Raw genomic sequence first — 24,183 nt, 5'->3', positions numbered from 1 at the left:
GCAGAGTAACAGTAGGGTTTGAATCCTCAGGTAGAAATGGCTGTTAGCAGTAAATCATATTTTAACTGAATAAAACATTTAAGCTAGCATCTTCATGTTGAGGAGAAACTATATTCTCATTAAAATTCACAATTCACTTATAACACCAGGTGATGCTTCAGAAGAAATGGTTTTTCAATTAAAAAACTCCCTATTTTTTTTAACCCTAAAATATTATTAATGAAATTAACAAAATCATTTTTGTAGTGCATAATTTGCAAATCATGGTAGAACTAAACATGGATCCGTATTTCTTGGTCTAGATTCTCTAGAAAAAAGTTTGTCTCCTCGGCGACAGGAATCAATCAGGTACAGACACTGTCCTGCTGGACATTTTTTATCGTACTTTTGATTTCCAGGCAGTTGCTATAATGCGTAACTGTGGCAACAAGGTATTGTTTTTACAGCTGGAAGCAGCTCATTAGCATATTAAAAGTTCAAATAATACCTGAACTCCAACCCCAACTCACAGATGAATTGAAATAGAGGCTGTATGGATTTACTTTGTGTTGCAGGCCAGAAACATCAGATGAAATGAAATGAAATTAACCAAACATTATTGTTTATTTCACTTTGTTCACAATCCATTTTTTTTCTCCATACATTTTGTCTTTTACTGATTCATGGTTATGCAAAACCATAACACCCTGCAGCACTGAAGTGCTACTCAATTATGGTCATGCCCAAAAAGAAAACAAATCCAACCCAGAGAGTTGATGTTGACGGCTGGGCTCGGTGAGGGAGAGTGGTCATGATGATGTGAGCTGTGGGTGTGACTGAGCCCCAGGTTCAGTATAAACTGACCATGTATTCAGTAGGGGGGCAAACAGCAGTGTTCCCGTCTCTTTTGTCCTGTTTTTCCCGGTAGTGACGGACGATGAGAGTGGAAGGCACCGAGTAGTGGCTCAGCAGGGACGCTCTCAATCTGCTTTAAAACGAGGTAACTCTCAACACACACACACACACACACACACACACACACACACACACACACACACACACACACACACACACTACACGAGTCTAACATGAACTGTTCTATTGGGTGTTCCATTTTTTGCATCTGAGGATACACATCTCCATGCTTCAAGTTGGTTTTTTTGTAGTTTTTTTTTTTTTTTTCAATTGTGTGGTGACGCTGATGCTGGGAAACTGTGATTTCAGTGTTTTTTTTTCTTTTTTTCTTTTTCTAATGTAATTTGTACTCCTGTCATTTATTCTGGTAGTTCAGTGTTCTCCAGGACTTACTGCGATGATGGAGAAAGCTGCTGTGCTGCTGCTGCTCTTCTGCTGCCTGGTCATGTCTCTGTCAGGCTCCCCTCTCTACCCGTCCATCAGGTACGTCTCAACATTCATGACTCGTTAAATGCTGTCTTTATAGAGCAGTTTAAGGATAATTTGAAAGTTTTGGAAATTCCTCCCCACTGTTCGAGTCAGGTGTTTTTATAGAAACTACATTATTAAAACAGAATTTCATCAATAATATTTTGTATTTCATTTTAAACAGTGTTCTACAGTTGAAATAATGATGGTTAAGCAGTTAAAAGAAACTTAATAAAGTACAGTTAGATTTTTTTTAAAGATGAATACACCTGAATTAAGCTCTAGAATTTTTTTAAACATTATTTTCCACAACTTCTTTTTAACTCAAATTTTTTTAAAGGATATTTTTGTAATTAAGGCATACGTTTCTCAATATGTATCCACCTATCACTTATTGGCAATTGGGCAACAGATTCAGGAGGTAAATCATTCTGGATGATTGCACAGCGTCACTAAGCCAGAAAAAGTATGTCTCTGCAGCAGGCTCTTGCTCTGCCCTGTTGTTCCCCAGGACCCGCCTGTAGAACCCTCAAAGGTTCTGTAGGAAGCTGACTTCAGCTGCTTGTGTTCAAGCTCTCAGTACTTGTTTCGGAGCGACAACCGCATTTCTACAGAAGATGCCTCATTCTGTTTATCCATCTACTGGTCTACCCTTCCATCACTCATGAAGAATAAGCTTCTGGTCTGGAGCAAACACTGACCCTCACCAGTCTGGAGTGATACATCCACCATGGTCATTGATGGAAGACACCAACAGAACCACATCCTCTCCAAAAAGCAAATGAGATCCTTAGATTCCCAAACCAAACTCCCTCCTCTCCCAGACTGCTTTGGTATCCTTGTCTATGAAGCCCACAGACTGGAAAGAGGCAGAGAGCAACACACAGATTTCACATCCCTAACATCCACAGTTATGAGCTGAATATCTACCATATCAGCTCCTCCACCAGATGTCCCCATTTCACCCATTTTACTTGTTTGGGCGCCACCTGGTGGCGATAAGTTGGTGGCTCTAATCCTCTCTTCATCCAGACGTCCTGCAAAAAATTAATGAAGGATCACTAAAATAGTACAAATTAAAAAAAATACATCTATTCTGATAAGGTGGCATGTAAACATTTTCCGTCACCACAGTAGCTAAGTTGCAACAGCACCTCGGAATTAATAGAGTAAAATTTGCTCGCTAGCTCCAAACTTCCTCGCTAACAAATTTGTCTTTAGGATTAGCACTGTATCCAAACTAGCTAAAGCTGGAAACAAATGTAAATTCTTGATTCAATATAGTAACCTTGTCAACCACAAAGTAGAGAATTTATATTAAATTTTTTATTCGAATCAATAAAGTATTTTTGGATTGAATTGAATTAATGTTTCTGTTTGGACACTCATACAACAAATGAGAATAACTCTGACTGAAGTAATAAATTCATTGATGTTTATTGAGACATTACTAAACAATATGCTTACAAACTAATATGATGCAAATGATTTTAAATGAATACTTTTTATGGAGTAACTCACATTAACATAAATTCTAAAAAATCTAATATCTCATTTGTTTGGGTCAATATAACTCCAACAACAAATATATTTACGAGGTGTCGTTTGTAAAGTTAACCATAAACTAATATAAGAAAAAAAAATGGGGAGCATTTTTCAAAGTCATATTATGCCCATGTTTATTATTATTTTATAAATGTCACAACTTCAAACTAAATACCTACCTCTGAGTTAACTGTTCAGTCTGAATTTAAATATTTAGCGTGCTAACTATTTAATTTGAAGCTAAATATTTAGTTTGTAAAATTACTGTGCTAATTAGTTTGAAACTGTGATACTTAAACATGAATATATATATATTTTCTTATTATTATTTTACTTCAGGAAAAGTAACACAATTTATTGCTCCAAACTTTGACTGTTTAACTTTACAAACGGTACCCCATAGATATCCAACAGTTTTCAACCAGGTTAAAAAAGAAAAAGGATAAGATAGACAAGTCTACATTCATGCCTAATGCAAATGTTGTTTTGAACATTTCACCACTTACTTTGCCTGTCATGTCTTTGTCCTCTGCTCTTGTTATGCAAAGAAGGGTCAAGATGTCTGAATTAGTCACCGTAGTTACGTTGCTCCACTAGCGCATCTTAATCATGTCCAGCGCTCAGGCAGCAGAACATGTCATTTGACAAGGACAAGAGCATTTTGTAAACCCCAAGCACGGTTTAGCATCTAACATGAAAATGAAAATTTAAAACTCTTAAGTGCAGCTATAAGTTGAGGAAGGACGTGTTTAGAATTCAGTATCGGACATTCAGGAAGAATATGGTGATGTCTGACAGGTTTGGCCAAAGGGACACGTCCATCCTCATGACTTCTTCCTTGAAGAATCCAGCAGAACAGCAGGATGAAGACAGGATCCCTCTAAGAGACGGAGAGGAACTGCGGTGCGTATGGCTGTTATGTTTGGCCAGATTCGGTGAAGACTAAGAAAATGTGTCTGTGAGGAAAATCTCAAATTGTGGGCAAATCAAACTGAAGTTACACTCACTGATGCATTTGTAACGTAAAGCTAAGAAAATCATTGTCCATTAAAGCAAACTGATTTGAGCTTCCCCCTTCTCTGATCTTTAGCTCTGAACGTCACGCTGACGCCATCTTTACCAACAGTTACAGGAAGGTCTTGGGCCAGATCTCTGCCAGGAAGTTCCTTCAGACCATCATGGGCAAACGGCTCGGGTAGGCAGGGACGTCTGTGTGCAGAGCGTGTTAGTCACTGCAGAGCTTCATTGTCAAACTCCTATTGTGGCTATCACTGTGCTCCTTTGCAGAGATGAAAGTGAGAGCTACATGAAACGTCAGTCAGACATCTATGAGGGGACGTTTAAAGAAGATCTCACATCCATCCAGAGCGATCAGAGGTACAGAGGAGGGCGGGGGAACGTCATGAGGCCCAGGTGAAGAAATACCTCAGGCTTTAAAATCTAAATCCTCCCTCAGTGATATGTTGTTGTTGAAACTAACTTAAATACTGATTCTCTACAGAAGTTGAGGATTAACTGAAGAGTGGGAGCCGTCACTGATTGGGTTCTTTTGCTGTATCTAATGTATTCTGTACAAATTAAGTTAGTAATATTGTCTTTTGTTAGTCGTTATTAAAAATTATATTGTTAATAATAATAATTATTTAAAACTGTGAAGACAACCTACGTTTGGTGTCATTCCTGGCAAGGACGGGATCATTCCAACCAGCAGATTTGATTTACCTCGGCTTGCTATGTTCCATTGGAAAAACAAACTTTAATGTGATATATTAGGATTTATGTGATGGGACACAAGAAGGTTCCAAATTGTAAAGTGGAAAGGAAATTATGTATGGATTACAAAATCTTTGAAAATAAAAATTTTAATGGGTTGTATGAACAAATGTATCTCCTTTTGTTCTGAAACTGTGAACTCAAGTCCAGGTTAACCAATAGGAAGTAAGCAATGGCCACCAGGGCATAAGAAGCTTGTGAGAGAACATAAGTGAAGAAAACATGAAGACCAAGGAACACATCACACACATCAGGGCTAAAAGGGCAGTATAATGTATTTTCGAGGCATATAGCGGCATTTTATGGTACAATGAAATAACGAGGTTACTTTCGGTTGTTTTAAAAATGCTACAAATATCAATATTGGCTTAAAAGAAATTTGACTTTGTAACTTAACACCTTAAAATTGGGTTCTGTCTCTTTAAGAAGCTCCTGCTCTTTCTGAAACTCCGCCTTCAGGAAGTCATCACAACATGGCTCCTCTATTAACCCTTTAACAACGTTTTTACCATCGTTGCTCTGAGAAGTAGATCCTATAATGACCTCAGCAGATGCGTAAGTTCCACCAGGTGTTGCTCGTTGCTGCTGGCTAGTCTGAAAGATCTTAGAAACTGTGACTCTGAAAAGGAGCTGTGCCTTGTAGGCAGAGCTAGGTCCACCCACGGATTTTGCACAATTAAATGGTTGCCACAGGAGATTAAAGGATTTCTCAAACATGCATCAAAAAATCAAAACAACTCCCCAGGTATGTTGATGAATGAATAACATAATAACATAATAACATGACGTAAAGCTTAAAAAACCCAGCTGATTTTACCATGTACTGCTCTTTAAAGCTGAGGGCTGCATAGCTCATACAGAAGGCTGCATAGCTCATACAGAAGGCTGCAAAACTCATGAAGCAATCAGTCCAAGCTTTGAAAATCTCAGAGCGTTCTTCAATAGATAAACTGCAAACCTTCCAAGGTATGACTGTTTACCTAAGGCCAGGAAATGAGACCGTTAGTCAGAGAAGTAGCCAAAAAGTCCTACAGTAAACTTTGGAGGAGCTGCAGAGACTCTTGGCTCAGGTGGGCAGTGTGTTGATAAATATTGGTGGTGTTCTCTACAAGTCTGGCCCTTTTTTTGAAGAGTGGTCAGAAGGATTCCATTGTTGAGCGATAAAACATAGGAAGGAAGCCATGTTTCCAGTTTGTCACAAGCCATTCAGGGAACACTCAAATATGTGAGAACAATAGAGACCAACCTCTTGGTTGACGTGACTGTGTTACTCCTGTCAGCATGCTGCTTGGTAGCTTTCTTGTTTGACCGTAATAAGTTTAACCCATTTTTGTTGTTACAAAACCTAACCCAGACTGCCAGGTCAAACCCTTAACCCAGTTCAGTTGGAATAAATGAACCCTCTGCTGGTTCTGTTCATGTTTGTTCCATAAAGGTATCACCCACGGGATTCTCCCCCACCCCTCTTTCCCCTCCGAAATATGAAGGTTGTGAGCTGCAGTGGGAGAGACCTTGAATTCTGTATTTAAGTTCTTGCACAGTATGGTGTGTCCAAGCCAGAAAGAACTGCTCTTGTTCTTGCAGAACAAAGAACAAAATTCTCTATTCTTGTTGAGTATTGGCTGCTGGGTCATTTGAACTCAGCAGTTTTTAAAGACATGGTTGATAAAAGTATGACCATAATATTGAGGCAGCACCCTTACGATTCTTACAGATAAAACAACTGTCCATTACAAAAACACTGTGAAAAAGCACTTATTCCGACAGGTGATATAAATAAGAATATGACCAAAAATGACAGGAACCGTAATGAATTTAAATAAGTAAATAGTGTAGCTAAATGAGTATAGTGCAATTGCAAAACTTTAGGACCATTTTCCGGGGATATAAAATTAATCTAAATAAAAGACAGCTTCAGTTAAATTCCCCCTTAAGTTGTCAGGAACCTTGTTTAGTGGGACATTTTAGAGACGGACTGCAAATACAGACGTACTGAGGTGGGATCAGCTCGCAGGATGCAAGAGGATTCTCCGTTTTCATCTATGTCATCGTCACAGGTTGTTATTACAAAACCTAGAACACTCCAAACCAGTTGGAATTTTGTCCTTCCATTCTTCAGAAAATTGTCCATATTTGATAACGTTTATAAAAATACGCATTAAGCCGACCAATTTCCTCTTGCTTGCCAATGACAATAGTTGCCATCTGTTTTGTACTCTTGTAGGTGAATATAGGCTGATTCAAACGCAAAACCCATTTATCAACATTCTGCTTGTACCTTAAAGTGTAGAATTTGCGTCAGCCTTTTACAGCGGCCACTGTTATTATCGTACGGTGGCATTTTATAGTTTAGACTGGTATACAGTTTTGTGACGCCGTTTGTCTGGAACAGGAAGTGACTACTCTTGCTTGGAAACATCTTCGGCTGCACGTTAAGTCGGGAGCTTAAATGACATTTACTCAGATTGTTTCACCCCTTTATTTTTGTAACTTAAGACACAGGAGTTACAAATGGTGGATATTAGCTTTAGATGTTGCTGAATAAATGAAAAGCTCTGAGTTTTATTGCACAGGAAGCTCTTAAACAAGCATGAGGACTGTAAAGCCCTTCCTTTGCGTCTCCAAACACTGGGCTCCTCTCAGGTGGCTCTCCAAACCCAGAAACTGTTCAAATGTAGCCAGAGCCAGCTCAGGAGAGAAGAAGAAAGCTGTCTCCGACAACTTCAGGAGACAGGTAGCTTCCGGTCCGCGTCTTCAGGACTTTATTAAATCTCCTCCACTGACTTTGGCTGTAAATTACCAACACACCGACGAACATTATCTTTCTGAGGACTTGGGGCTGCTTGGGGACGCAAGGAAAGGTTGGTGGCGTGTGCACGACTGACAGCTTCCACTAGCTTTACATTCAATGGTTTTGGAGTGTGTGTGTGTGTGTGTGTGTGTGTGTGTGTAATGACGGCTTACCTCATTTCAGTGTATTTTGAAACTTATGGATGCCAGATGAATGTAAATGACACAGAAATAGCCTGGTCCATACTGCAGAAGAAAGGCTATCAACGGACAGCTGATTTGAAACAGGTATTATTAAGTTCTAAGTCTTTCCATGAAACAAACTTCCAGATAAGCATGGCTAGCTTATGATTACACAGTTGTTCTAATTTCGTGTTCAGAAATGGTTAAAAGAGGTGTCTGTTTAAGCAGAGCTTCACCCCGATCACAGTTTGGTACATAAAGCATTGTATTGTTCCTCCAGGGGAAAAAACCCCTCAAATCTCTGTCATTTACTTTTTTCTTTTTAAAATCAACTGTACCAATCATCCTTCACATGGCTCTGAGGTTTTCCTGTTACTTTGATCAAACAGCATGAGTTTATATAGAAGGAAGATGTTTCTTTAATTTCATGAAAAGTTAAATTCTTTGGACATTTGGATACAAGGTTTGTGTTTAACAGCAGCAAATCGATATCATCAATAACTTGACGGTGGTTGGATAAATTACTCAACCCAGACATCATCAGGTGTTGGTCATGCAGTCTGGACCAATCAAAATGCAGGACAAAAAGGTTGAAATCCGTTGTAGCGGGACACCTGATGTTTATCAGAGACTCAGAATACCAATAGTTTTTGCTAGCTTTTCTAAGTGATGTTGCTAACTAGCTACACAAAGCAATAACAATGTTATATGAATATGTAGCAATTTTAAAGTCTCAATATTCTAAAGAGCATTGGGAGACTTTAGAGTCTCAATGCTCAAAGGAACATGCTTTCAGAAATAGATGTCCCTGTGTGTATGTGTGAGACAAATGCCAGACACAAACCAATAAGGAGTGGACATGAATGACAGAGTGGAGATGGAACACAGTGTTTTTCACTTTTTAACCCACTGTTTAGTTAGTGTTGTTTTTCTTATCTCTTCTAGGCAGATGTTGTCCTCCTGGTGACCTGCTCTATAAGGTGAGCTCTTTCAGGTTCATATAATGGACCCCTCGTATTTGCAGGAGTCATGGACCACAGCCGCCCTCAAATTGCTAAAATCTGCAAATACTTGAGACCACTAAAAACGCACATTTCCATAGTTTTTATAACCTAAAACTCATGTTAAGTCGTCTACAATAAGTCACAAGTATTGTCCAGTTGCCAGGTTAAAAATAATACAATAGAAACTAAGGTGAATGCTAACTGAAATGGCCGGAGGCAGGAAATGAGCAAGAATAACTATTGTTTTGTAGAAAGAAGTCAAAATAAAATACATTTTAGCAAAAATATTAACAAGCTGGCATAGTGTAAATATGTAAACCCTTGTGCTGTTGAATTCAGTGTTTCAGTTGATCCTTTTAGTCATCGAAATGTCTTTAGTTCACCTGGTTTTCTGTTCAGTAGTTTGAGTTGTTTCCTTGTTTGCGTTTGCAGTGGAAAGCTGGTTCTTTCAGTGAAAGTTCAGCTCTGGGTACAATCCAGGAATCCAATCCAGTTTTCTTAATCGGCCAATAAAACCAAACTAACCAACGGTTACATTTTAACACCAAATTTACCTCAGTATGCATTAGTCTGTATGATGGAAACTACCTTAGCTCTGCCACAGAAGCTAACAAATGGCGTGTCAACTAGCATTACATCTAGGCATTTCAGATTTCTAAGCTGTATTTTCTTTACATTGTTTTAGATAAACTCAACGAACAAAAATGGAAGCAGGCAAATTTTCCACCAATAATTTGAAGTTGCTTTCCACAGAAATTTCTGCAATCGCTGAACCACAAACTTGGGGTCCACTGTACTCTATTTTGAAAAGCTCTTTATTTGTTCCTATTGTACAAATATACGACTTTGTGGTCAGATTAACAGAAGCGACAAAACTCTTTCTCTAGAGAAAAGGCTGAACAAACCATTTGGAACAGACTCCAACAACTGACAGCCATGAAGAAGAAACGATTAAAGACCAACTCGCCAATGAAAATAGGGATTTTAGGTAACATAATGTACACATCTGTTCGGATCTCCAATGTTGCAGTAATATTCAGACAGCTGTGTTTGTCCAGGCTGCATGGCTGAGAGGCTGAAGACTGAGCTGTTGGAGCGGGAGAAGCTGGTGGACGTCCTGGCTGGCCCCGACGCCTACAGGGACCTTCCTCGACTTCTTGCCGCCACCGCCGGAGGTCAGCAGGCGAGCAACGTGCTGCTGTCTCTAGAAGAGACCTACGCAGACATCATGCCCGTCCAGCATGCCAGTCAGGGCCGCAGTGCTTTTGTGTATGTTGCTTCTCTATTTTGTCAGAACTGACCACCCGGATCAGTTCTTAACGTTTTTTTTCTTCCTGTTTTGTTGCTGGCAGCTCCATCATGCGAGGCTGTGACAACATGTGCAGTTACTGCATTGTTCCCTTCACCAGAGGTAGAGAGAGGAGCCGACCCGTCAGCTCCATCCTGGAAGAGGTTCAGATGCTCTCTGACCAGGTAAATCACCACCCAACACCCAAATCAACCAGCCCTGCTCAGTCCTCTTCTATACTCCTACAGTTGGAGTCTTCCTCCTCCACTCCTTGGCTGCTTTTCCCTCACTTTGCTGTGCCAGGACTATTTAATCTCATATGTCTTTTTTTTTTTCTCACTGGACTTTCCTGTCAGTATTATTTGTATTATTAAACACAATAGTGGTTTTCTCAAACATTATGTAACTTTTGACATATTTATAAAATAACAAAACAGGAATCTATTAGATAGCTGAGTAAAAAAAAAATATGTGAAAAACTTCTTCAATGTTTAACAAAGAGATGAAAACTGTCCTTTAAAGACAGGTTAACATCCAAGTCAGTGATGTTCAAAGTGCGGTGTGGGGGCCATTTTTGTGTCCGTCTGAATGATTTTGTGGGTCCCCAAACCACAGTCCTAGAATAGAGCGACTCTGGGCTGCAAGCGTTGGTAGCTGATGCAGATGGAGATTTTTTGTATATTTTTAGGGCAACATTTTGACAGAGAAAATGTATAATTCTAAAATAAAATACTAAGTAAAACATAACTTATTTATAATGTACACATAGAGTTTCTGAAATTATATTAATTTTGTGGTAAATGGAACCACAAACATTTTATTCAAACTTTTAGTAAACTTTTACTCAAAACCAGACCTGAGTAAAGAAAGCTTTTTCACTTAAAAAAAATATGAACATCATAAATTACACAAAAATTTATGATTTAAAGATATACTACATCAATTATAATACATGAACATGTAAGAAATTCTTTAGGATCAGCACTCATCCCAATGTGTGTGTGTGTGTGTGTAACATGTATTTGATTCATTATGGGGACCATTTTTCTGACGCGTATAACGTTGTGGAAACCCACTGCTCCTTGTGGGGCCCAAAGCCCCACAAGGGGAAATGCTGTGTTTGGGTTATATTTAGGACTAAGGTGTGAATTAAGTTTGGTGTAGGGTTAGGCTGTAGAAACGAATAGAAGTCAGTGGAAAGTTACAGCAAAGATAGCGAGACAAATTTGAGTGTGTTTGTGTGCGTGTGCGTCTGTGTATGTGCCAGGGTGTGAAGGAGGTGACTCTGCTGGGTCAGAATGTGAACAGCTACAGGGACACATCAGAGGTTCAATTCTGCGGCTCGGAGCGGACCAAGCTGAGCCGTGGCTTCAGCACCGTCTACCGAGCCAAACAGGGAGGCCTGCGCTTCTCCGACCTGCTCGACCTTGTGTCGCGCATTGACCCCGACATGAGGATAAGGTTCACTTCCCCCCACCCCAAGGACTTTCCTGATGAGGTACACCCCGCATGTCACGTTCTCTCTGGATGGGAATGTGTTCCTGTTGATTTCCTGTCAATCACAAAGGTTCCACTAGAGAAAATAACAACAGTTCTGTTGAGCTGTTGCTGTTTAACCCAGGATGGTGAGTTCTGGTGTGTGATGGGTTCGTCCAGGTTCTGCAGCTGATTGCTGAGCGACAGAACGTTTGTAAGCAGATCCACCTTCCGGCTCAGAGTGGGAGCAACCAGGTCCTGAAGGCCATGCGCCGGGGGTAGGAAATAACTGCCACCATTTGTAGGCCTGTCACAATAGGCAACAAATCAGTTAATTACATGATAAATTAAAACTAACTCAATAATTTCCATTTGTATGATTTATCATTTTTGGTTTTTTAAATTATTATTTTATTTTTTACCAAAAACTGGATGACAAAAGGCCTTTGTCTCAACTAGCCCTTTTTTTGAAGAACAATGTTGTTTAAAAATAATTCATAATTCATTTTAATTGTTGTTTCCGTCGTTCTGTTTAAATGTTCATTAGAATTTGAGAATGTGTTCTTGCATTATTTTGCCATTATCATTATTTTACTTGAAATGATCTCAAATCAGCATTATCATCATTTATCACGATAACTTATGGGACTATGTATTGTCTGTCAAAATCTATTATGGTGGCAGGCCTAGACATTTTAAAATAACAGCTGAAGGATTTTGTTTTATGGAATCTTTTTATATTGGACTCTACTTTTCCTGTTCAGTTACACAAGAGAGGCCTACCTTGATCTGGTGGACAATATAAAGCAAATCATCCCAGGTAAGCAACTAGAACTGCTTTGATTTATCTTCTGTCGCTTCGTGTTACTAAATAAGATGTTTATCTTATGGGAATCTGACCATAACTGCACAGAAATAACATTTATAAACCAGTTTGATGTGTTTGGGGTCTCAGTCACCTTCAAGCCAACCATTAAAAATGTTAAATTATTCAGAAATTTATTCTGATGATGACTGCATGGAAACATCTGACCTGTGCTGTATGTTGCTTTACATAAATACGGCTCTGTTGTTCTCATAAAAATGTTGAATTGCAGTTAAAGTTGTATAATCCGTTCCGACGCCTTCGCTGCAGGAGGCCGACCCTGGGCCCATCGGGGAGCGTCGTTTACTGCTGACTCAGCCAATGAGAGGGCAAGAGACGTCAGCGTTTATGCACTTTTAGAAAACGAATGAAAAGAAAAAGAAGTACTAGAGTGAACTACAGATGGCGCCGCTGTAGCCCTCACACTTCTACAACCGTGAAACGACAGCATCCAGCTTTCAGCCTTCAGCTGGGCAGAAGCTGCTGCTTCAAAGAAGTTTAAAAATGTTCCAAATATGTTTTATGGTCTGACAGTCTAATCAAAGAGCACAAAGAATTACACAGGTGTTGTTTTTGTTTCTTTTTATTTGTAAAAATAACTAAAAAGTTACACTAAACCCAAACCACTAACCATAAACATTAGTTCTGAAAACGCTAAATCGCTCCACCAACACTATTGAGTTTAAGCTGATGCTAAAGCTAAGGCGTTAACTTAAATTCAAATGATGTCTGCCCTTGAAAGACTTGAGCACCATCGTAATTTTGATGTTATTTGATGTTAATTTTGATAGTTGACATGTTCTATAATGTCCTTAGAAATAAAGTTATTGAAGGGAAACTAGGGAGTGATGGGAGGAAACAACGGCTGTGTGTTCAAAAGAAGAGCAGGAACATAAACGTCTAACTTCTAGAAAAAGTCTTCATGTCAATAACCAAAACTTGAGTACAGATGTTGTTTACAGCCAACAGCCAAGTAAATGAATGTCTTGGAAGTTTTCAGGAACAATTAACTTTGAGTAAAGTAGGTATGCTAAATGCTAGCAAAGTTACCAAAAGCGCTTAGCTAAAAATTAGCTCTACTATTAGCGCATTAGGGGAAGTGTGTCCAACACCGTTAATCACAAAAATATTTTCCTTCAAAGTTAATACAACTTCAAGCTGTTTTTGAGGATGGTAAGCTAAATATATGCTATTGTTAAAAACAATCAAGAGTTCCTCAGAAATCGCATGGATTTCTGAGGAATCCATGCTGATCAACAGATAGAACAATCCTTTGATCAGCATTGTGGTGTTGGCTCAAAGCTTTTTTTCTTTTTTTTAATACGTTTCTGTAAAATCCGATTGACTGGTGATCTTCATTCTTGTGCGTCAGACGTGAGTCTCAGCAGCGACTTCATCTCAGGCTTCTGTGGTGAAACGGACGACGACCATCAGCAAACTCTCTCCCTGATCAGAGAGGTGGGCTTCAACGTGGGCTTCCTGTTTGCCTACAGCATGCGAAAGGTAAGCTCCTGCTGAACCGCTGCAGTGTCGTGCTTTGCAGTATTTACTCTTTCGTCCCGCTCTCTTTCAGAAGACGCACGCCTTCCATCGGCTGCAGGACGACGTGGCGCCGCAGGTGAAGCGGCGCCGGCTAGAGGAGTGCATCAGCGTTTTCAGAGAGGAAGCAGAGCGAGTGAACGCTGCTGTCGTTGGCAGCACCCAGCTGGTGCTGGTGGAGGGAGTGAGTACTTCACTGACCTCATGAAAAAAGCTGAAACTTTTTACATATCTGATCAAGGTGTGACTCAGTCGCCTCGATCATCTATTTTTGATTCCCCACCCTGTTTAACCCTTGCAAAAATATTCACACTCCTTGACATTTTTCTTTTTTTTTCTCAGTAAAATCCTAATCTTTGTTGCATTTTATATGTATTTTAGAAAATGAAGAAAGCTCAATAAAAATGTATGTCACACTTTTAATGTTATTTGTAGAAACATATTCAACACCACTGTCTTATTTTAATTCTACTTTGCTGTTATTATATTGCATTGGTCTGTCACATAAGATTAAAATACCTTCCTAAAATAATGGCCTAAGTTATTTTTCGCCAGATGTGATTTTTTTTCCCCTGTAACATGTTTTGGAAAGAAAGAGGGAGAAGGATTTTCTTTTTTTTTCTTTGCCAAAATCTGTTTTGTTAAAGAATGACTTAGGCCATTGTTTTAGGAAGGTGATGATATTCAGGTTGTTGTTGGATTGTAATAAAATCTAAAATGAACATGAAAACAGGACAGTTTCTATTTTCTGACTGCAAATGGCTTTGGGACACTTCCTCAGTTGGGCTGAATTCAGGGATGGGGAAATGTGATCTAGATTATCTCCTTCAGAAATGAATATATTGACATTTCTAATATGATCATTGTGTGCAGCAGCAAAAGTCGTGTATCTATGCAGGGTTACTTTAACCTGTTACCAAGCAACGCCGCTCAACTCTGCTCTCCGTTTTTATTAAGGAAAGTAAAAGATCTGCTGAGGATCTGTGTGGGAGAACGGATGGGAACATGAAAGTGATTTTCCCCAAAGAAGATGTTGCCGTTCAGGCTTCTGCATCCAACACTGCACCGATCCGTGGGGGAGGCTATGTGCTGGTGAAGGTAGGATGGGTTAGCTTTCATCTCCACATTTAACTGGAATTTGTTCAGAATCTGTTGTACTTGAAACTGCAGTTTTAGAGATGGTGTAAGTGTAGCCTTTAAAATTAGTTGAACTCGTTCAAATTCTTGGTCCTAACACAGAAACTTACATAAACTTACACATGAACTTTGATAAAGTGCTCCCACAATAAAAAAATCTATTTCACGTTAAGATGATGACAAACATTTATTAGAATCAATTAAATCATTTCCACATTGAACATAACATTTGATACAATGATTACAAGTTTCTTGTCAGTAGTTTGACATCATAGTTTTCACAGTAAGAAAAAACCCTAAACAATAGAATTAAATGCTTGAATGTCATTTTTCTATTGAAATGTACAATAAAAAAAACACTTTGACTGGAAGTATTTGCTACACCTTCTACATTTTCAGTCTGGTACATGTCACATCTGTACAGCTGAGTAATCTGACATGGCAGTAGTTTGGTTTCTGCTACATTCAGTCTGATGTCTCCTGTCTGTGTAGATCCTGTCTGCCGGCTCCCAGAGCCTGAGGGGCCGGGCCCTCAGTCACGCCTCCCTGAGATCAACCATGACCCCCAGCTGTGATGGATACAAGTGATGCTGGAAACCATTATTTAATGTTCAGCTTTATACACTTTTATCGTCAAGATCAGTTGTATTTATTTGACTAAAATCCAGTTATTTATTATGATAAATAATTGTTCATAACTATTGCCTGTGTCTGATTTCAATTTTTTTTTTCCCTCAATGAATTTGATTGGTTACAGTGACACAGTAAGGAGTTTCTGCAGGAGAACTGTTCAGATCAGCATATTCACAGAATCATTTCACTAAGCTAGAAACTTTCAAACAGAATTTAGCTAAAGTCATCAGCCGAGAGGTGCTGCAATCTGCTTTGGAAGGAGTGAACTATCCCTGAGAAGGAATAATAGAGGGCACCAGTTCTACAAACATCTCATCTACAGTTTTTAGGAGAGAAAACAATAAAATAAAAATCACACAAATGTAGAAAAACGACTCCAAAATGAAAATGATTTTGACAATGGTTTAAAAAGAAAAACACAGTATTCTTCCCATCTTTGGGTCTTTGCTGTTCAACCTGTGAAGTTAACATCTGTCCCGATCAGCATGTAATCCTGCAAATAAAACACAGATAAAAAAGGTTTCTCAGAAATCAGTGGGTTTCAACACTTATGTAGAATCTGATTCTGATCTCTGCTAAAGTCAGAACAGAAAATATCACATCTCTAACCTTCATTATTTGAAGCTGGGGGTTCACAAGGTTCATTTTTCCAAGTGCAGGAAGTGGGTAACCCTTATCAAGTTGAACTGTAAAAGAAAAATCAGGTTGGGTACAAATCAAATCAAACCTTCCATCCTGAAGACAGATTCATATAAATACAACCACTGAGTTGTTCATGTCATGAATGGAAATCCTTAGGTAACATGTCAATTCATTAAAAGCCAAGTTTCCTAATTTCTGAGACGAGTTAACTAGTTTAGCAACAGTGCTAACACTAAAGACAAACTTGCTAGCAAGCTGAGCTAACCCTGAGGCAGTCGGTCGTAATTACCAAAACAATGTTTGACAGGAACAATGTCTTTTCACTGACATGTTGATCCCAAACCAGCTCTTACTTAACATCCAGAACAAACAGACGCAAAATAGTAAAAATGTAATTACTTTAGCTGAGTAAACATATTTTGGAAACCATTTAGATTTTTTAGTTTTTTGTACTTAGCTGTTAAACTTAACACAAAGGCTTACTGATTATGATTGCTTTTACAGATTTATACATTCTCTACCAGGCAGTAACACTGTAGCCTTCACATGTTAATACAGGTTAGTATGAAGGCTACTTATGGCAATACTACAAAAGTATTTAAAGGTCCACTATTTACTTTTCACAGGTTTCTGTCCTCCCATTTGGGTACCTACTACTAATAGCCCAATAGGGGAAAAAAAAGCTGTTTTTTGGGAATAAATAAACACCACGTTTGTTCAGCTGGTTTCAACGGTATTGTTGTCGGCTGCAGTATTGTGATTTAATGTGATCTATGTACATAGACACATAGATCCAATGTGTCTGCATTTTCTCACAGTCACATAAAACAGCCGTATGGCTTAATTTTAGTTTTGCTTGGGATGTCTTTGCAATATTGCTAAAGAAATTTGTAGTTTGCACCAGTCAGTTTAGGAATGAATCCTCTGAAAACAGTACACGACAGAATTTGCCCAAATACTTGGACTGAAGGAAGGTCAGATTTGTTCATCACAAATCTGCAAATGATGGCGATGTAAGCATAAACAAGTCCTAAACAAGCCGCTTTCTTGTTTTAAAAAGGTATGAAACGAGTTATAATGAGATTATATAACCAAGATATGTTCTGTTAAAACTAGAGATTGTAACAGTAAAACTGTGACACCTAGTGGGATGTTTGAGTGTCATCTAGAAGAAACAGAGTGAGAAAATTGAGAAACAGAGGGAGGCCCTATGATGATGTAATCTATCAGAGGACCTTATTTTTATGCACATTGTTTTAGCATTTGAAGGGTTTCAGAGTTGTTTTGGGGTAACAATTATTTGGAACTTTTTTAGAAAAAATTCAAACAGCAAAATTGATAAACTTACCATTAACTATAGGTATCACTATTACTTTGAGGACCATTTGGAGCACACTGTCAAGGACGCCGACCTGTAACCCAAAGGCAGAATTTTAGCCTGAGTTTGGCTTGAGGGTCCTTACAGAGACTCATCAGAAAATAGAGTTCTTACCTGAAACTGTCCCACATAGCTGGTTCCTACAGACAGTTTCATCCTACATAAGCAGAACAAAGTTAGAACTGATTGAACATCCCTTCAGAGAGTTTACAGAAACATTTCCTGGCGTCTAGGAGCAACTCACTGGTTGAGATTGAGGCGTCCGGCAATGTTCAGTCCTCTGACGTACACGTCGGCGCTTACGCTGCTCTCCTACCGAGAAAACATCAGAATGTTTACGGTTTTTTTTCTTCCAGTCAATGATTTTTCATCTTGTAGTGTGACATACCAAGTTTAGGACGAAAAGAGGGGAAAGTGTGCTGTTGGGTTGGATGGCGTACGCCGTCACCGTGGCAGTCACCACAGCGGTTGCATTGTTGGGCTGGAAAGTGATGGTGGGACTTTTCTCAGCCCTCACCAACAGCTTCATCATCAGACCTGGATACTGCTTTGCAATCTGACAAAACAGAAGCAGATCCACGATGCAGTGCATGCCAACGATGATTGTGTTCCTCAATAAATCCTTGAAATGTTCCTCACCTGCGGGATGAAGACTCCAAACGTTTTGGTGTTGAGTCGGAACGGAGAGCCTTTGGGGACCTGTTTGGGACGGAGCAAGGAATGTTGTTACACAAGTGGGATTTTGTGGACTCGGAGGCCATAGAAGAGTGAACAGTGGCGCACCATGTCGTCTGTGATGTACAGGCTGAGGACTCCAGCTTTGTTGTAGACGAAACCTGCAGAGTTGGCGGTGAAGGCGGACAGGGCCATGTACAACATGTTGTTGTTCTGGGATGGCAGGGAAAAGGCTGCGGGAATGAACGGAGGCTCCTGGTGCTTCCCAATGTTGTAGAACTGACCCTATAAACAGAAATAATCTTAGATTAAAAGAAAGTGTATAATTAAGGCTTTAAAAATTCCCTGTTGTTCACAATTCTTTACCTTCAAGTTCAGATCAAGAGACGATTGTGAAATAACCGGAGATGACACCATGGAATATTCAATCTCTGCGTATTTGTCCACCTTGGCCAGCACTGCAACAAGACAAAGAGATGTTAACTAACATTCTGGAGCAGAAACATGTATCTTCATGAAGTGCAAAAGGAAATGCTTTACCGTTGAGTGTTTGCAACTTAGGGTTTAAACCAGTAACTGTCTTGTCAACCAGAGGACAGATCTGCAACAGGAAGGAAGAGGAATAGTGACTCTCAATTCTTTTTGAACAATCAACTTTTTGAAAATCAATTTCTACAGAACTGAGCAATAAATTGCTAAGATTGTTTGGTTTATAATTAATTGTTTGATTGTTATTAATATAAGGCACAATTATAAAATAAAATTGAATAAATGTAACTTTCTTCAAAAGTCAAAATTTTGACTTAAAACTATTTTTCTAACTAAATCACACATTCCTGTAGTGAAGATGTTTTGAGGAAAACCTTTAAGCTGCTCTGCTTTTCATGTTCAAGTTTCCCAATTGTTGACCTAGAATTTTGCCCGCCTCCCATCCTTCAATTCCAACTGAACTGGTCAGTTTTTATTAGCAGAAAACCTTGAAATGATGTGTAATGGGTAGAGAAAGCCACATGTGATGTGGAAGCAAATATGATGGTAATGGGAGTGAATGGAGGATCTGCCTCAGAACTCTGTTAAAGACGAAAAGGGATATTTATTGCTGGATGAGTCAAACAAAATGGATCATTCTGATTAAAAGTAACCTGATCAAAGTTGGTGGTTAGGGTTTACTTTAACTCGACATGTAAATCTCGCCAGACTGAAATCTCAAACTACAATGGATCTGAATAGGATTCATGTGGTGGAACAAAAGTAGTGCATAAATGTGAAGTTGCAGAAAAATATTGAGTGCTTAAACTTTCTTTTTTTAAATTAATCTTAAAAATTGCAGGGTGAATTTGAATGATTCTGTCTGTTTTGCCACACTTTTAAGAGTTTTTTTGTGTAAATTTTAATCATCCCTTTTCACTTTTAATCCAACTTAAAATATTGTGATCCTTTATGTTGCTCTGTGACATTAGCTCCCATCTGAACTCCTTTGAATGTTGTGTTTGAGTTTAAGGGGAATGCATATTCCTCTATGAATCCAGAAAGTGATGGTGGATGAGCGTCTTGGCTGCTTCGACCTCACCTGTTTCTGCAGAGCGTTTCGTAGAGCCTTGTTTATGAACTTGCTGAACAGATTGTAGAGCCAGCTGAAACAGAAACCACAGCATGTTGAGAGGTTTGCAGCGTGAGCCTGCAGTAATGTTCCCTCATGGTTTTCCCCTTTACCTGGCTCCACCATGGAACTTGACTTTGGCACTGGCCACATTGGCTACGCAGTTGGTATTGCTGACCACCGGCCGACCTGTAGCGTCACTTTTCACGACTATAGTCGTGCTGATTGTGAGTCCATTGACATTCACGTCAAAAGAGCCGCTGTCCTTTCTGTTCAGGAGAGATCCACAGAGGGGTCAGCGCTGGAGGAAGGGGCTTCATTTCATGTCTGAGGGTCTTTACTCACATTACTCTGAGGTACTTGACCCTCCAGTTTCCATGCAGATTCATGAAGGCGTTTCCGATGGTCAGCCTGACCCCAGTCCCAGGCACCAGAGTCACCGCAGAGCTCGGCAACCCCACGTTCACCAACTGTATGCTGGAACAGACGGTTTCAGGACAGTTGGTCTCAGTTTTTCACTAAATGCAGAGTGGCTAGAGAAGAATGGCTTACTTTGACAGACTGTACTTGACTTTGCCAATGGGAGACACCCTTTCTGAGCCGGAAAAATCTGGGATTTGGATAGATTTAAGTTTCTCCTGCATGGCGGCGATGCCCAGTTGTTTCCCTGGAAACAGAAGAAAAGCAGAATTGATGGTTGTGATGAAGAAACAAGGGAGAAGTCTTATCACATTAGTACACTTTGGCTGTAAAGCTTACCATATTGGAGGCCTTTATCGGTCAACCTGACCGTCACGCCCGGGTTGACGCTCAGGGTGGTTGAGGCAACCGACAGCAGGACCAGCAACAAGGACAGAGCCGACATGACTTCTGGGAAACGCACAGGAAGAGCATTCCTATATGAACTAATGTTTCGTCCATGTTGCTACATACTGAAAGAAGTGTGATTTCTTATTATATATTTTCATATTTACTTCTATTTATCGATGCTCTAGTTAAAGCTTTTTTTTTTTTTTACATTAACTGTATTTATCATGACAAAAATAAATCAAAAATCTTATCATGACAAGACATTTTCACAAAAAATGATAAACAACAATAAATCCTCTCCCCCTTTTTTGTGAAGGATATTAATTCAATAAATCCAACCTGCCTTGCTCAGAAGAGTGGATACAACAGAATTACTCAGTTTCACAGACAAACAGCTGTAATGAATTCAGAACTTTACTGAAATAATGCATTTTATAACTTACAAATATCATAAACTGCAAGTAAATTAAACTGCAGTGTTCTCAGTATGGTTGGGATTCTTGTATTTGAAAGAAATGCCTGTTTTCCACTGGACAGAACCACATGACCGTCGTTAAGTCAGCCTGAGTCTCTGTGTTATTAAATTAGGCTGCAAGTCGTTCTTGGTTCACTTCAAATGAAGAATGTTTGAATCAGAGCAGAAAAACGTTCCTGACTGGATGTTTTAGAGCAGAGTGTGTTGAGACGCACACAGAAGCCGGTCCAAGTGACCCGGTTCCACCAGAGACCTCAGACCCAACGGTCAGTTAAAGTCCTTCTTCAGCTCGCCCAGAACCAAACAACTGGACCATTACCAGCTATGATGAGGCAGTCATCAGTTTTTGTTTATTTACAGTTAAACTCTAATTTATCTAAAACATCTGAATACAAACACTTGTCATATGAATTGGGCACAAAAAAAAAAAAGTTGTGGTTTTAGGATGTTAGCTTAAAATCTTGACCCATGAGCCCTTCATGCTAAGCTAATAGGACAGTCTGAATGTTGCTGCTGACATGTTGAATGTGTTTTTTATTGTTTACATTATTAAGAGTCAATATGGATTTATTTATGTCTGGTACTGGAACTATAGAGTAATTTACCATTGGAGAGATGTGGAGGTTTCTCCAGCCTTTTCCAGTGTTCGGACTTATTTCAACAGATTATCCTAAAAAAAGTTGTTTCAGAAAATTGTCATGGGTGCACACATTTGGGAAATGTCTTTCTTGTATTTGTGAAAAACGTTAATTATATCTATGTTTTCTCCTGAGATGTAAAATATTGGTTGGGGGATAGGAGGACGTTTTATGATGCGACACCAGGAAGTAAAGGAATCCAGCAGTGATAAAAGAATCATGAGACTTGGCTTTGGGGAAAAGCATCCAAAATTTTCTTCTTTTAAATAGCTGAAAATATGGTTTGTTTTAAATTATTTTTTGCAGTATAATTTTGTTCTGTAGTTATGATTTGCTGACTTAATCTAGGTTTATTTATTTATTTACTTACTTACTGTTGTTTCTTGAAGGCGGTCCTGTCATGTTCACTGTTAGTCAGTGGTGTTTTGTTATCTGTAGTTGTTTTTATAAGTTGAACTCATTTTCCAACTTTTCTTATTATTTGCTCTTACATTCATTTTATCAACTATATTTAGAAAATAAAACAACGGTATATATATTTTATACATATTTATCTTTCTGTCTTATTGCCTGGTCTTTGAAATAGGATGAAACATCTTTCTGATTCTTTTATCTGCAGTATAATTAACCACATCCTTCCTGTTTTAGCATAGAAACAAATAAACGGACATAAATTCAACATAAAGTTGAATCTTGTAATAATCTGTACATTTTGTTGTAACTTTTATGTAACTTTGTTGTAGCATCACTTTTTGAAAACAAAGAATTGTTGAAAATTGCTCAAGTTTTTGGGATAAAAATAAAAATGTTTACCCTTTGCCATCCAAATAAAACAAACGATTCTTACCCGGAGCAGTGGGTCAGCAGCAGCAAACGATTCTTCCTTCCCCGACACTCTGACTGTTTACAAGCCTGAGTCACTGAGTGAGTGAGGAAGAGCAACATATGGCCTCTAATATACTCCCTGATCCAGGAAGTTGAACCTGGGTGGGTCCCTTCACACCGGCCTGCGGAGGGACCCACCCACCGTCCTGAAGCAATCACGGGTTTTCTTTCTGGCTCAACTGAGGCAAGTCTGAAAACTGGGCATGTTTTCAGGCTTGCCTTTAAAGGTTTGCATATTTCTCTCTCTCCATATAATCCATGTGTTTTATTCTTTGTTCCCAATCTGCAGTTCCAGGAAATTAAAACATAAAGGACTATAAAAAGTTCCTCTTTTTCCCCCTGCCTGTTAAGTTCTGTGTTTGTTTGGTTTGGTGAACTGGATCACAGTAGAGGAACTAAAGACTGAACTTGCTTTGTGAAACCGCTCTCATGCTTTGAATGTGTGTGAAGTTGGCCTCTGCACATTCTTCAGCTCTACACACTTCAAACACATGTTCAAGGTTACCAATGCAAAAATGTGCCTGAATAAATATCAAGATATAAAGTATAATGAAGAAAATTGTGACATGCTATTTGTTTGTGAAGTTGTGACCTTTGGATGATTTTTTTTAGGTTTTTATTTATATTTTTATAGTACAAAACAAGCAAATGATAGTGAAACAATAGACATAAAAATTACATTAAACAATACCAAAGAAAACAATTACGTATAATCCACAAATAAATAATAAAATAATAGAAAGACCTATCATGCTTTCTTAAAGGTATTGTGGAACAAGAAAAAGATAAATTCTGCATAAACCAGTGGGTGCTAACTTTTGTTTTTTTACTGAGATGAAGGACCTGGTAGAACGTTGATGAGCCATCCTCAAATATTTTATACATTTTTTGATTTAGGCAAAAAAAAGTGAGTTGGAATATTATTATTCCGATAATTTAGTTCAAGTAGGACACCCGGTACACAAAGTGAGGCATTTCAAAAGTGTTTTTATTATTATGATTTTTTTTTTTAGCTGGTGAAAACCCAAAATTAAGTTTCTCAAAATACTAGCTATTAAAATCAATAAAACAAAATGTCTGTGTGTGTGCGTGTGTGTGCGTGCATGTGTGTGTGTGTGTGTGTGTGTGTGTTTTATCACAATCCCCTCAAGGCTGCAGGTTGTCACCACTTTTTCAGCCACATTTTTTTCATCCACTCTGCTTTTCATCAATATACTTGAATAGAGAACTTTGCAAACTGGAAGCATCAAAATCTCCATTGGCTTCTGTCGTTATGGAAACCGCCTGCTGGACCACTATCAAGTCAGCACAAATATGATTTTGTGGGTTGTAAAACAACCATGACACGAGATTTCTTTATTAGAAATCCGTAGCCACTAGTTGCTAAAGAATCTAGCTGTTCACAGTGAAACATAATATTTGGGAAGTTCTGTCAATGGAAAACGTGACCAGTAAAAAATCATATGGCTTTTTTATCAGTCTAAT

The 24,183-nt window shown here is 38.8% G+C and overlaps 3 protein-coding genes across 7 annotated transcripts; 2 read left to right on the top strand and 1 right to left on the bottom strand.

Moving 5' to 3' along the window:
- Positions 1 to 242: 242 nt before the first annotated feature.
- ghrh (growth hormone releasing hormone) lies at positions 243 to 5,494 on the top strand. Of its 3 annotated transcripts, none has more exons than XM_008410181.3 (6): positions 243 to 979; positions 1,266 to 1,377; positions 3,706 to 3,810; positions 3,998 to 4,102; positions 4,195 to 4,320; positions 4,409 to 5,493. In XM_008410181.3, the coding sequence occupies exons 2-6, from the start codon at positions 1,292 to 1,294 to the stop codon at positions 4,413 to 4,415; spliced, it is 429 nt and encodes a 142-aa protein (XP_008408403.1). In that variant the 5' UTR covers positions 243 to 979; positions 1,266 to 1,291; the 3' UTR covers positions 4,416 to 5,493. The 3 variants fall into 3 exon arrangements, with proteins under 3 accessions (XP_008408403.1, XP_008408401.1, XP_081463587.1); XM_008410179.3 differs by lacking the exon at positions 243 to 979 and adding an exon at positions 997 to 1,129 and having other exon boundaries at positions 4,409 to 5,494; XM_081607461.1 differs by lacking the exon at positions 243 to 979 and having other exon boundaries at positions 1,142 to 1,377.
- A 1,106-nt stretch (positions 5,495 to 6,600) lies between these two features.
- On the top strand, positions 6,601 to 15,663 carry cdk5rap1 (CDK5 regulatory subunit associated protein 1). 3 transcript variants are annotated; one of them, XM_017305046.2, is made up of 13 exons: positions 6,601 to 6,737; positions 7,655 to 7,758; positions 8,599 to 8,633; positions 9,545 to 9,645; positions 9,716 to 9,926; positions 10,010 to 10,130; positions 11,213 to 11,443; positions 11,602 to 11,699; positions 12,186 to 12,241; positions 13,659 to 13,789; positions 13,860 to 14,009; positions 14,783 to 14,923; positions 15,455 to 15,663. In XM_017305046.2, the coding sequence occupies exons 2-13, from the start codon at positions 7,681 to 7,683 to the stop codon at positions 15,548 to 15,550; spliced, it is 1,449 nt and encodes a 482-aa protein (XP_017160535.2). In that variant the 5' UTR covers positions 6,601 to 6,737; positions 7,655 to 7,680; the 3' UTR covers positions 15,551 to 15,663. The 3 variants fall into 3 exon arrangements, with proteins under 3 accessions (XP_017160535.2, XP_017160536.2, XP_008408400.2); XM_008410178.3 differs by lacking the exon at positions 6,601 to 6,737 and adding an exon at positions 6,758 to 7,541; XM_017305047.2 differs by lacking the exon at positions 7,655 to 7,758 and having other exon boundaries at positions 6,655 to 6,737.
- On the bottom strand, positions 15,131 to 22,805 carry LOC103465399 (bactericidal permeability-increasing protein-like). The gene is made up of 16 exons (XM_008410177.3): positions 22,661 to 22,805; positions 20,650 to 20,760; positions 20,443 to 20,557; positions 20,236 to 20,367; positions 20,004 to 20,159; positions 19,861 to 19,924; positions 18,831 to 18,891; positions 18,657 to 18,748; positions 18,399 to 18,575; positions 18,255 to 18,314; positions 18,004 to 18,171; positions 17,860 to 17,927; positions 17,730 to 17,772; positions 17,586 to 17,649; positions 16,205 to 16,281; positions 15,131 to 16,088 (listed from the first exon to the last, which is right to left on the bottom strand). The coding sequence occupies exons 2-16, from the start codon at positions 20,753 to 20,755 to the stop codon at positions 16,047 to 16,049; spliced, it is 1,425 nt and encodes a 474-aa protein (XP_008408399.2). The 5' UTR covers positions 20,756 to 20,760; positions 22,661 to 22,805; the 3' UTR covers positions 15,131 to 16,046.
- Between the last annotated feature and the right edge of the window lie 1,378 nt (positions 22,806 to 24,183).

This window comes from Poecilia reticulata, chromosome 5 (assembly GCF_904066995.2).
Source record: "Poecilia reticulata chromosome 5, P_reticulata-male-v2, whole genome shotgun sequence".
Taxonomy (NCBI): Eukaryota; Metazoa; Chordata; class Actinopteri; order Cyprinodontiformes; family Poeciliidae; genus Poecilia; species Poecilia reticulata.
Note: the sequence above shows the minus strand (reverse complement) of the source record. Positions and strands in the feature narration are given on the sequence as shown.

Excerpts from the sequence above, each read along its gene's own strand:
- ghrh (XM_008410179.3), top strand. The coding sequence starts at position 1,292 with ATGATGGAGAAAGCTGCTGTGCTGCTGCTGCTCTTCTGCTGCCTGGTC. Across the intron at positions 1,378-3,705 it reads CCTCTCTACCCGTCCATCAG|GTTTGGCCAAAGGGACACGT; the intron begins GTACGTCTCAAC and ends GATGTCTGACAG. Across the intron at positions 3,811-3,997 it reads AGAGACGGAGAGGAACTGCG|CTCTGAACGTCACGCTGACG; the intron begins GTGCGTATGGCT and ends TCTGATCTTTAG.
- cdk5rap1 (XM_008410178.3), top strand. The coding sequence starts at position 7,271 with ATGAGGACTGTAAAGCCCTTCCTTTGCGTCTCCAAACACTGGGCTCCT. Across the intron at positions 12,242-13,658 it reads TATAAAGCAAATCATCCCAG|ACGTGAGTCTCAGCAGCGAC; the intron begins GTAAGCAACTAG and ends CTTGTGCGTCAG. Across the intron at positions 13,790-13,859 it reads TTGCCTACAGCATGCGAAAG|AAGACGCACGCCTTCCATCG; the intron begins GTAAGCTCCTGC and ends GCTCTCTTTCAG.
- LOC103465399 (XM_008410177.3), bottom strand. The coding sequence starts at position 20,755 with ATGTCGGCTCTGTCCTTGTTGCTGGTCCTGCTGTCGGTTGCCTCAACC. Across the intron at positions 18,749-18,830 it reads TAAGTTGCAAACACTCAACG|TGCTGGCCAAGGTGGACAAA; the intron begins GTAAAGCATTTC and ends GTCTTGTTGCAG. Across the intron at positions 18,315-18,398 it reads TGTACATCACAGACGACATG|GTCCCCAAAGGCTCTCCGTT; the intron begins GTGCGCCACTGT and ends CGTCCCAAACAG.